We start from the raw sequence: 11,114 nt of genomic DNA on the forward strand, positions 1-11,114 counted from the left end.
GAGCAGGGCGGGCATAGCCCCAGAACCCCAGCACCTCAGACCCTCAGGCCTGGAGGCGTAACCGAGTAAGTGTCCCTTCTGATGTCCCCAACTGCCCCTGGTTTTCTGATGTCATCCACGGGAGGTACAAAACCTCAGGCCACCTCCCAGACCAGAGTAACGAACGATCCACCTCAAAAAACAGCAGCCTTCAGTGGCAAGAACATGTTATCACCCGAGGAGCAAGGGCTGGGTAGCGAGGGAGCCCTGGCTTTGAGTCACAGCCCACAGCTCTCTAGCTGTGTGACCTCAGGCAAGTTGTTTACCCTCTCACAGCCTCAGTCTATTAAATGGGGATAATACCTCCGCTGTAAGTTTACTGGGAGGATTAGAGATTAACGCAAAGTACCTGCATGGTGCGCTAAATAAATGGTGGTTGTTTATCAATGAATTTTTTAAACTTTTGTATTCTCCCCTGTATGTCCCAGGAACAGCCGAAGGCTTGCCTTTGCCTGTGCCTCTCAGCAGGAGGCAAGCCCCTTCTGGCACGAGTGCCACCAAAGCTCCATATGGCTGTGCACACCAGTATTAACAACCAGACGGCAGGCTACTTGGGGTGATTTGCCGGCTCTGTTATTTATTAGTTAAGGATCTGTGACGACACTTAACACCCCTGAATCCTGGTTTCTTCGTTAAGTGGGAAGAATTTACCCAACCCAGCCCCAAACTTCTGACCTCAACTGGATTGCCCTGGCTGCTGTGATTCCACATCCAAAGGGCCAAGTATCTTGGGCTCCTGGAGGATTTCCAGGGGCTAACCAGGCTCTGAGCTTACTCAGAGAGCCCCGGCTGGACCACTCTGCGGTGAGTTGAGGAGAAAATAAACTCACTGATGGTACAGTCCCTTGGAATCAAAGGGGGAGGAACCTGAGCAGGTGAAAAGTCCTCAGAGGCCCCAGAATGCTCGGAAATAGGGCCCCTAACCACCTCATCTCATTCCTGCCTCCCTGGCTTGCCCCCTTTACCCCACTCCATCAAGCTAAATCTGCCTTCTCCTCCCCCACCCCCAACTTCGAAAGAGCCTGAAGGATCTGCACTTGTCTCTGCCCTCCTGCACACAGCCGAGCGCGAACACTTAGCAGGGTTAGAGGACTGCATGCGAAGCCCATGGGACTCACAGCCAGCCAGGCAAACAAAAGCAGCACCCTAGCTTTGCTCTCGGTCCCAGAAAAAGGTCCCTACCTTCCAGCGGCTGCCCTGGGATGGTACGCCTCAGCCACTGAGCCCTCTGCTCCTCCCTCCTCTTCCACGCAGGAGATGCATGTGCCCTGGTAGAGCATTTATGCCAGCCGAGCCCCTCCCTGCAGCCCCGTTTCCCAATCTCCTGCCCTCCCCTGGGGGAGTGAGGGGAGTGTAACTTTTTCTGCCATGACTGGGTTGAGGCCCAGCACAGGAGGTGCTGGGGAGTGCGGCAGGGCCCTGAGACTCACTAACATGACGACTTGGGATGCCAGAGGAAACTACCAGCTTCCACAGCAGGGGGCAGTCCCCAGAACCAACACATCACGCAGCTCTTTCCTGTCTCCCAGACAGACCCCAGCCAGGCTTCAGGCTGCCATCCATGAGATCAGACACCAACCCGCAGGGGTCTCTTTTTGAAAGAATCTAAAGCCATCCTTCATGGGTGTTTTTTTCTTTTTAGATGCCCAAGCCTACCTTCCCCTCTACCCGCTTCCACCTAAGCGGGTTAGAGGAAACTGGATTGACTTGGGGAGGGGATGGTGGGAAGGGACTAGATCTTGCCTAAATCAACCTACACTTCTCCCCCCTGCCCCCATCCCCATCACCTATTTCAAGCAGTAACCTGAACCAGGGCTTTCTGGGAAGCCAGTTTGTGCTGCAGTAGAAAGAAAGAAGCGGCAACAAATCTGGGATCATCACCAGGCAGCCTGTGGCTGGCCACTGGCCGCGGGAGCCCCAAGGGCCCGCAACATTAGGCTCTTCCTGTCTGACTCTCCCCTCATCCCAGCAGAGGCCAGGATAACCCAGGTGTCCAGGAAGCCTCAGGGGCGTGGCGTGGGGCAGGCATCTTGACTTATCTTCCTGGGAAAAAGAAGGGCTCTCCCAAACCCGGATGAGAGGCCTGGGTTCTGGTCCCAGTTCTGCGTGTTACGGCTGAAGAGGCTGAAACCCGTGTCCCCCTCTCTAGAACTCATAGTTCCCAGCACACTGAGCTGCTGGGGGGATTTCAACGAGATGGGACACAAGGAACTGCCACAGTAGCCACTTACACTCTAGTTTTTTCCCCCAAATCCTGCCTGACTCCAGCACAAGGCCCCACTCCAGTTCTCCAGGACTCTGTCCTTCAGAGGAATTGGGGGTAGATGTAGAGAGGCCACCTGTGCAGGAAGAAGGGGGTGGAAGAGCTCAGCTAAGAGCACCCCACTCGCTGGGAGGGGGATGCCTTAAAGCAGGAGCTGGGATTAGGTCCAAGTAGTAAGTCAGGAGCGCAAAAGTGTGCAATCTCCTGATGAAGCGTTGGGGGCGAGGATGATTCCCCTGGGGGCCCATGGAAAGCAGGGGAATTTGGGAGAGAGGCGGTGGTAAAAGTCGGCCAGTCTCGGTCCGAGAGAAGACCCAGGCTCCTGCCACTCACCCTGGCCGCCCGGGAGGAGTAGGGATCCTCGAAGAGCGCCCACATGCGGGGCTGCCAGCCGCGGCAGCCCCCGGACCCGGCGCCGGGGCCCGCACCTCCCTCGTGGGGCCCCAGGCGCTGCAGGGCCAGCTCCCGCTCATCGTCGCCAGCCTCGTCGCCGGGCCCCGCGCCCCCGCCGCCTCCGTCTGGGCTCTCGAAGATGTCGAGCGCCTCCTCGGCGTCGCGGTGCTGCCGGTAGGTCATCCAGCAGCAGGGCTCCACGTCGGTCTCGTCGATGCCCCAGAAGGTGAGCTCCTCCTCAAACAGAGGCCCGCACACGTCGGCGGGGCAGTGCAGCTTGCCCGTGCGGTAGTAGTTGAGCACGTAAGCAAAGACGCCCGGGTGCCGGTCGAAGAAGAACTCGCAGCCACCGCCGCCGCTGCTGCCTGCACCACCGCCATCGGACGCGGGCCGGCCTCCGCCGTCGGGATCGGCCAGCCAGGCGAGGCGGGTGCCCGGTAGGGTGCGCAGGGTGCTGCGGTAGGTCTCATGTCGCGTGCCGCCCACGTTGATGATGATCTTCTCCGACGCCTCGCCCTTGGCCATCTCCTCCTTCAGACATGTTTTGGACGGAGGCTTGTTCCCCGACTTGCGCCCGCGGTAGGAGGAGACACACACCGAGCTGATCATAAGAAGCGCTGCGGGGCTTCGGCTTGGGGCGGCCGCTGCCCTCCAAACACCCTTCCAGAGGAGGCAGCGTCAGACGGGGGAGGGGGAGGAGACCAGGAGGAGGCAGGAGGCCGCGGCGGCCCCCTCTGCGGCGTGGCCCTGCCCCTGCCTCCCCCCCCGGGGCGCGGAGCGGGAGGAGTTGGATTTCTCGCGGGCACAGGTGGTTGCGGTTTGGGCTGGCAGCGCCGGGGAGGGAGGCAGGAGGGGAAAAGGAGAGCCGAGGACCCAAGCGAGGCGCCCGGGAGTCAGGGCTAGCACACACACACTTCCCCCGCTAGCACTGGACACCCAGACGCTCGGGGCCCGGGACACGCCCCCCTGCACCCCCCAACAGACGGGGAAGCGCACTGTCCAGGCGCACTGCGCGCGCTCACACTCACACGGGCCACCCTCTGGCTCCCAGTCCGCGCCGAGACCCGGGAGCTGCGGCGGCGGCGGCGGAAGCAACGCAGCAGCAACAAGTCCTCCAAGCGGCTGCCGGGGCTGGGCCGGCGCTCTCACGGCAGCCGGAGCTCCGCGGGCCCGGGCTGAGTGCGGTCAACACAAGGCGGCGGCGGCGGCATGTGGCCTCTTCCCCCCATTCATAAATCCAGCGCAGGGCACGGATGGCGGGCGGGGCGGAGCGGAACGCGGCGTTCGGGCGGGCGGGTGCTGCGCAGAGCGAGGCGGCACAAGGAAAACAAGCGCGCCCGCAGGAGCGAGCCTCTGGTCCTGCGTCCGCGGCTCGACAGCGGCGGGGAGCTGCGCTGCGCTGGGCGCTGCGCTGCGGGGGCCGTGCCGGGGCGGGGGGGCCTCGGACGGGGCGTCCTGCGCGGCACCGAGCTTGGGGGCGGGGCAGCTCCCGGGAGCAGGGCTCTGGGCACTGCGAAGGAGTCTCCCGGGCGGTGGCCGAGTGGCCAAGGACACCTGCAGGCTTCCTGGGCTGCGACAAGCGGGAGCCTCAGCGCAGCGCCCCGGCGCCTGGCTCCTGCGATCTGGCGGGGCTGAGAGCCACGCCATCCACGCGTCTACCCATCTCCGGGAGGGGCGCTGGCCTTGGCCCGCAGCAGGGGGCGGGCGAGAGGTGGCCTAGGGTCGGGGGTTGCCTCCACGCCGGTGGGCTGCGGCTCTGGGCGCTCTCCGTCTCCCTCCGGCGTTGGTAGCGGACGCCGCTCTCTGCTGGCGCCTTTTCCTCCCGGCGCCGCCTCGCCCGGGTGCGCCCTCCGCGGAGCGGAGTGGGCGGGGCGTGGCGTGGGGCCGACCCGGCTCGCTGCAGGGCCCCGGCGGCCGAGCTCTGCCTTCCTCCGCGGAGCCGAGCGGAGCCAAGCTAAGCCAGGCGCGTAACCCCCTCGCCGCCTGCACGCCTTGCGCGCCTCCGCCGCCGTCCCCTCCCGCCCCCTTCGGCCCGGCTCCCCGCCTCCCCCGAGCCCAGAGCTCCTCCCACTGCAGTCCGGCTGCCACCTAAGCGCTCTCGACCCCTGACCTCTGACCTGCTCCCGCCCCTTCTGGCAGCTCCTGTTGCCTCGTCCCCACCAAGCTGATCGCTTTGTTGCCGGTTAATTGTGGCTGACTGGAGGCCGGGGAAGAAAGAGCGGAGAGACAGTGTCGCTGGGAGGAGGCTGCCCCCTCCTCCCCCAGACACTGTGTTAGGGCCTCCTGACGACTCCGCCCCCAACTGGGCCCAAGATCCCCGTGGTCTCTATGCTTGCGGCCTCTGTCACAGTCACCGAAGCCCCCGCGGTGGAATAAGGGACCCGGCGGCCTTGGGCAGAGAAGCATCTCCTGGTTTAGGCGGGCGGAAGGAAACCGTAGCCTTGGCGCTGTTATGGGTGTGGGGCAGGTTGCCCTGAAAGATCATTAGGTTAAAGCCGTGCCTTATTAGGGAGCCACGGCTTAATAGGCTTAATAGGTTGCTATTAGGGAGCAACCTCCTGGTTCTACTGTTTCACTCACTGCAAGCTGACTTTGCCCTTTTCTTGTCTCATCTCCCCTCTCTGACCCTGAGCTCTTCCAGTCCGGACTGCTTTTTCACCTTAATAGCTCCCACAGTGCCTGCCTCTGAGAACCTGTTTGCTAAGTGATTGAGAAGCTGCTGTACCCAAAACATTAGGCACTAGCCCGACTTCATTGGCCTCATCCCAAGAGCAATGTCCAGATTCATTTTTTTAATTTGTTTTTAAGTCCAGACCTCTTCCACATCTTTAAATTAATCCTCTTTGTTTTTAATTAAAAACAAATTTTTTTTTTTACAGTTTCAGGCAAGCCTCCATGTCTGTCCAGATCACCGTAAGAAGGATTTTAAAGCAGAAATGCAAGGTGATTAACACACCTTCCCTGGACACCTGTGCATCATCTGTTTTCCAGATCAGGCAGTACCTGGCTATATTGGGAGAAACAAGACAGGGGCTTGGGGGTGCTCTGAGGAGAAGTTAGAATAGAAGCCCAGTACAAATATGGGGAATTCTTATAAGCAAAATCTTGTCATTAATGAAGTCAGAAAACCAAAATAATGATGATGATCTGTGATCTGTACTAACATGCAGAAGAGGTAAATAGCGTCCTGACCTGTAGTCAGAAATGCTCATTCGCTGGTACCCATTTTGTGTCCAGTCTCCCTACCCCTTGGGCCTGATGTCTGCATTTCAGAGTTTAGCTGGCTTTGAGTTTGCTGCAGTAGAAAACAGATCTCCCACTTGTGACTGGGAAGAGAAGACCCAGGACTGGCCAGAAGCTGGAGTGAGGAAGGAAGAACCACAGCACGGTTATTAAAGAATTGACTGTAATGAATAGCTTTAAAGCCCCATCTGGTTGTGTCCTGGCACACTCCCTTGGGGTCTCTCCCCCACTTTCCATTCTTCAGGCTGGCTGAACTCAGTCATTCCAAGAAAAGGGAGAGGTTGGTGGGGGTGGGTGGGAGAAGTGAAAAATACCATCCCAGCATCCCACTCCTAAGTCATTTGTTCATTCAGTAAATATTTCTTGAGTACCTACTATGTGCCAGAAGCTGTTCCAGGCCCTGAAAATCAACAAACAAAACAGAGCCCCTCCAACCTTGCCCTCGTAAATCTCCACCATCTTGGTGCTTTCACTCTGTGCTGTTTGTAGATGGTGAGAAGCCTGTGGGGAGATAAGTGGAGGGAGAAAACTGCCAGAGAAAAAGGAGGCCTGATCAGGAGGTCAGAAAGCTGGGGTCGGAGTAAGGGAACCCAGGAAGAGTCACTGAAAACAGAGGGCCCAGCCTGGGAGAGGCAGCGGGGTGAAAGTGCACTGGGTGGGAGGCCCCTGACTCAGCACACTGCCCGGCTCCTGGAGAAGGGAACTCAGCCAGGCCAGAGGCCTCCAGAGAAGACCTCACCACTTGCTGAAGGTTTTATCCTAGAGCTCTGGGCTAACCTGTTACCTGGGCCTCTGTGGAATTTTCTGGAGGATTCAGCATGCCGCAGCTGGCCTCATAGGGCTTGTCTCCATCAATTCTGTATGTATGAGGTCCTGCTATTTCCGAAAAGCTCAGAACCCAGGAAGGAGAGAGCCCCCCCCGCCCCCCGCACCAGACTGCCACGTGACAACCTACTGTGGATGGGTGGGTGCTGCCCCCTGGTGGTGCTAGGAGACCCTGCTCCAGACCTCACTGGGCTGCCGTCTTGGGAGAAAATGGGGCTGATAGGCTTCCGGTCAATTCCAGGACCTCAGGTATCTTTCCCATCTGGGACTTGGCCTGATCTCTCCCTTTTCCTTTCCTTCGAGATCTTGATGACCAACAGGCTTAAGCAAGACCACGAAGCAGTCACAGCTGGAAATTCCGAATTCCACAAACTTCTCTCCCTTTTCTCCACTTTCCTCCTCTGGATGCCCAGGTTTCTTCCAGCTGTCTGGAAAGAACATCCATCTGGGAGCCAGTTCATGCTGAAGTGTCAGTCACAGTGGGTTGTCCTCAACAGGAATAAAGGTATAGCAAAGAAAAGGAAGAGAGCAATGTTTGATCCCAGAGTGGAACGGATGGGGGCTCTGTCCAGCACCTGTAGCCTTTCTAGAGCCCCCTCATATGAGGCCCTCGCTCTCTGAGAGCTGAGGCTGATCTGGCCAGTGGGAGGCTTGAGAGCCTGACGTCAAAGCCATTTACCCTTCCTGTTTGCCCACTGGGAGCTTGGTGTGGGGCTCAGCCACTTTGAGGTGACAGAAGCTAGCCAATTTCCTCTCCATTTTTATTCTGTGGACTCTGCTTGTTTTGAGGGGCTCCAGGCCTAGGAGCAGGCCCAAAGGCTGCCCAGGCAAAGTCCTAGCCATTGATACTCACACCTCCCCCTTTTGGTATTCCAGCTCCTGCCAAGAACCAAACCCTCTTCCCTCAGGTCCGGGTCAAGGAGCCAGCATCCTTTCCCAGCCTTCCCTGCTTCCCAGACTGGTTAATTGAATTGCTTTATCAGTCATCATCTTTGGGGCAGAGGGTGATAGAGCTTTTCCCCTCATGGAGAGAGAGCAGGGAGGGTGAGAGGAGGCTGAAACCTCCCATGTGCTTATCACTTCACTTTATCCTGCCTCCCACCCCCACCCCGAGGCAGCCTGTGGAGACTTGCAGCCTCCAAATCAAATGCTGAGAGCCTTCCCATGAGGGGTCTGGGAAGAACCCAGACACAGAGGACAGCCCACGGGGCCTTGCAGAGGTCAGCTAGAAGGGCTCGGCACAAGGGACGAAGGTAGGGCTGAGTTGCTGTGAAAATCCTCGTGAAGGTGTATTTGGGGCTCTTGGGGAACACCAGAGATGGACTTTGATGGCCCAACTCTTAAAGGGAAATGACCAGAAGGGTACAGGCTACAAGCTCAGGACTGGCCAGGACTCAGAGCCCCATAAACCATGGACTTGGAGTCAAAGGGCTAGAAGGGACCTGACTGTCAGCTCACAAGCACATTCTCCTTGATAGATTCCAGCCCTGTGGAGCCGCAGTGAGTGCTGGGAGACTGAGCTGGGCCTGGGCTTGGGCCAAGGGTCAAGAAGGATATTGGGCCCACATGGCCTCTGAATGTAGCACAGTGTTCATGGGATCACAGGATCAGGGCAGCTAAGGGGACTCCCAGAGCCCTCCTGGCTCAAGGCTGCTGAGATAGAGACCCAGGCCAGGTGCAGAGAGTGAGAGCACGCGTGCACACACGGTAGCTCAGGGCCCAGCTGGCAAGACTCCTTGACACTCAGTGCTTCTCCATCTAGAAGAGTACAGCTTCCTCCCACCTGGGCTAAATTCCAGCAAAACTGGCTTATTCCATTAGAGTGGTTAATTAGTCCTGATGGGTTCGGTCTCCTCCAGCGGTGTCCCAGGGAAAGGAAAGCAGTTGTCTGGAGAGGGAGACCAAAGTCTGGCTCCTCTTGGATACTCACGAAGCCCAGGGATTCTTCCCTGCTTGGGTCAGCCCTGGGAAGAACAGACAGAGCCAGAAGCCAGCCAGCTCCGACCCAGGGAGCCCCAGGGTGGAGCTCTGCTCTACAGCTGGCACCGTGGCTCGCTTGGAGTAATCCTAATAATGGTTGGGTGGTTGTTGAGCGACACACATGGTCTTCTCCCCATTTCCCAGGGTTTCTTCCCATGTAAGTAAACGCAGCAGTGTGCCTGGCTCCGGTGAGTGTGACAGTGACAGGACGTGCCAAGTCAGATTATTACTGCTTCTACAAGGCAGTAAAAGTACGAGGCAAGAGATCCCTGCCTGACCTTCTTTGTATATTCCCAGTGCTTAGCACAGTCCTAGGCACTCAGAACACTTGGTTTATACTTGATGCATGGAATTAATGAGGCAGTGGGGTGAGGGTGGGATGAGGGTGGGAGAAGGTGGGAGCCCTCCCTGTCAGCATCTTGCTCTACTGGAGGGTGCGCTGGATTGGGAGAAACCCAGTCTTTGACCCCAATTTTGCCCCCGCTTGGTTGACGCTCAGATCGCTTCCAGCCCTTTGACTCCAATGCCGTGGTGTATGAGGCTCTGAGTTTCCCATCTCTGGGCCGGTTTCTCCAACTATTCTGCGAGGAGGCTGGGCCAGATATGCACCAAGGTTTATATTCCGGTTACTGTCGCTATGAAACAAGTTACCCGAACTTCGTGGTATAAATCCAACAAGTGCTGTATTTTGCTCATGATTTTATGGGTCAGAAGTTAGGAAGGGCTGTCAGACGGTCCTTGCTTAGAGTTCTTCACGCAGCTGCAGGCAGATGTCAGCCGGGGCTGCAGACGTCTGAAGCTCAGCTGGGCTGAATGTTCACCGTGGTGTGTGCATGTGGCTGGCAGTTAACGCTGGCTGCTGGCTGGGAGCTTGGCTGAAGCTGTCAGTGGTACACCTGCAAACACTCGGCCTCTCTGGCACAGGCTAGTCTCAGGGTAGTTGTACTTCTTAGATGGTGGCTGGGTTTCCCCAGAACTCCCAACGGAAGTGGCATGACCAATTCTAATCTAGCCTCAGAAGTCACATAGCATTATTTCTGCCATACTCTGTTGGTCAAAGGAAGGTTTTGCTCACCCAGATTCCAGGGGAGGAGCATGGACTCCATTCCCTTGAAGTGTTAAAGAATTTGGGGCCTTTTTTAAAAATGCCTCCGTATCCCTATGGTCTGTAGAATCCTTCTCCTCTAGCCCAAGGCCCTGTGGCTGGAGCTGGCTCAATCTGTGTAGCTGTTTATGGCTGTTTGTTGGGGGGAGCATGATGGTGTGAGGGATTGGGGAGACACCCACACTTCTGATACTCCCTTTCCTTAAAACAGTGCCTTCTCTCCCCTCCTTCCTTGGCTTCTTTGCGTTTTAGGCTTTCAAACTAGCTCTGGGAGAATGACTCACTGCAAGGGTGATGGGGCCCCCAGAATGAAGCAGGCCCCATGGACTTACTCCAGTTGCAAGAAGGAAGGAAACTAATATTTAATGAGCACCTATTATATTCCAGTTTGGAAAGAATTCTATACTGGATTCCAGTAGGTTTTCCAGAAAGAGTTCATTTTTTCCTCCCAACATCTCTGCAAGGAAGTGTTGTTATTGTCATTCTCCCTATAGAAAGTGGAGGTTCAGAGGGTTCAGGGACTTGCCCCAGGTCATAGGGTTGGTGATAGAGTCATGATTCAAACCTACTTCATGCTACCTGCCCCGGGCAAGCATGCGTCAAAAGAAGTTGTCTCCGGGGCTTCCCTGGTGGCGCAGTGGTTGAGAGTCCGCCTGCCGTTGCAGGGGACACAGGGTTCGTGCCCCGGTCCAGGAAGATCCCACATGCCATGGAGCGGCTGGGCCCGTGAGCCATGGCCGCTGAGCCTGTGCGTCCGGAGCCTGTGCTCCGCAACGGGAGAGGCCACAACAGAGAGAGGCCCGCGTACCGCAAAAAAAAAAAAAAAAAAAAGTTGTCTCCCATGCCCCCCTCACACCCTCCTCTTCCTCCCTGTCTGCTCTCTATACCCAGGGCCCAAGCTCAGCCATTCACTTCCCCATCAGAACTTAGCTGTTTGTGCCCCACTCAGGCACCAGTGACTGAAGATCTCTGGCACCCTGGAATAGGCCTGTTTCGTGGGCAGCCACAAATTCTTTGGCCCCTTTCCCATCAACAAGCGGGATCTGTATGTCCTCCCATTAACTCTGGCCAGATGCTGTGACCCACAGAATATGGCAGAAGTGTCACTATGCCATTTTCCAGGCCCAGGCCTTAAGAAATTGACAGCTTCCATCTCCCATCTCTTGAATCGATCTCTCTGGGCACCTTGAGCCATCACAGACAAGTCTGGCCACCCAGAGATGAACTGTGCTGTGGAATCCAGTTGTAGATGCTCGTCTGGGGACA

The 11,114-nt window shown here is 57.3% G+C and overlaps 1 protein-coding gene across 7 annotated transcripts in view; it reads right to left on the reverse strand.

Annotated features, from left to right (window-relative positions):
• KCNC4 (potassium voltage-gated channel subfamily C member 4) overlaps nucleotides 1-4,671 on the reverse strand; it is a 50,211-nt gene extending 45,540 nt beyond the window's left edge. For all 7 annotated transcript variants that reach the window (XR_009564458.1, XM_060301458.1, XM_030868975.2 and 4 more), the window contains exon 1: nucleotides 2,636-4,671. Coding sequence is in view for 6 of the 7 variants with exons in the window: in XM_060301458.1 (XP_060157441.1) it covers nucleotides 2,636-3,304 (669 nt within the window). In the remaining variant the exon portion in view is untranslated. The remainder of the gene's footprint in view (nucleotides 1-2,635) is intronic.
• Between the last annotated feature and the right edge of the window lie 6,443 nt (nucleotides 4,672-11,114).

This window comes from Globicephala melas, chromosome 1, assembly GCF_963455315.2.
Source record: "Globicephala melas chromosome 1, mGloMel1.2, whole genome shotgun sequence".
Classification (NCBI taxonomy): Eukaryota; Metazoa; Chordata; class Mammalia; order Artiodactyla; family Delphinidae; genus Globicephala; species Globicephala melas.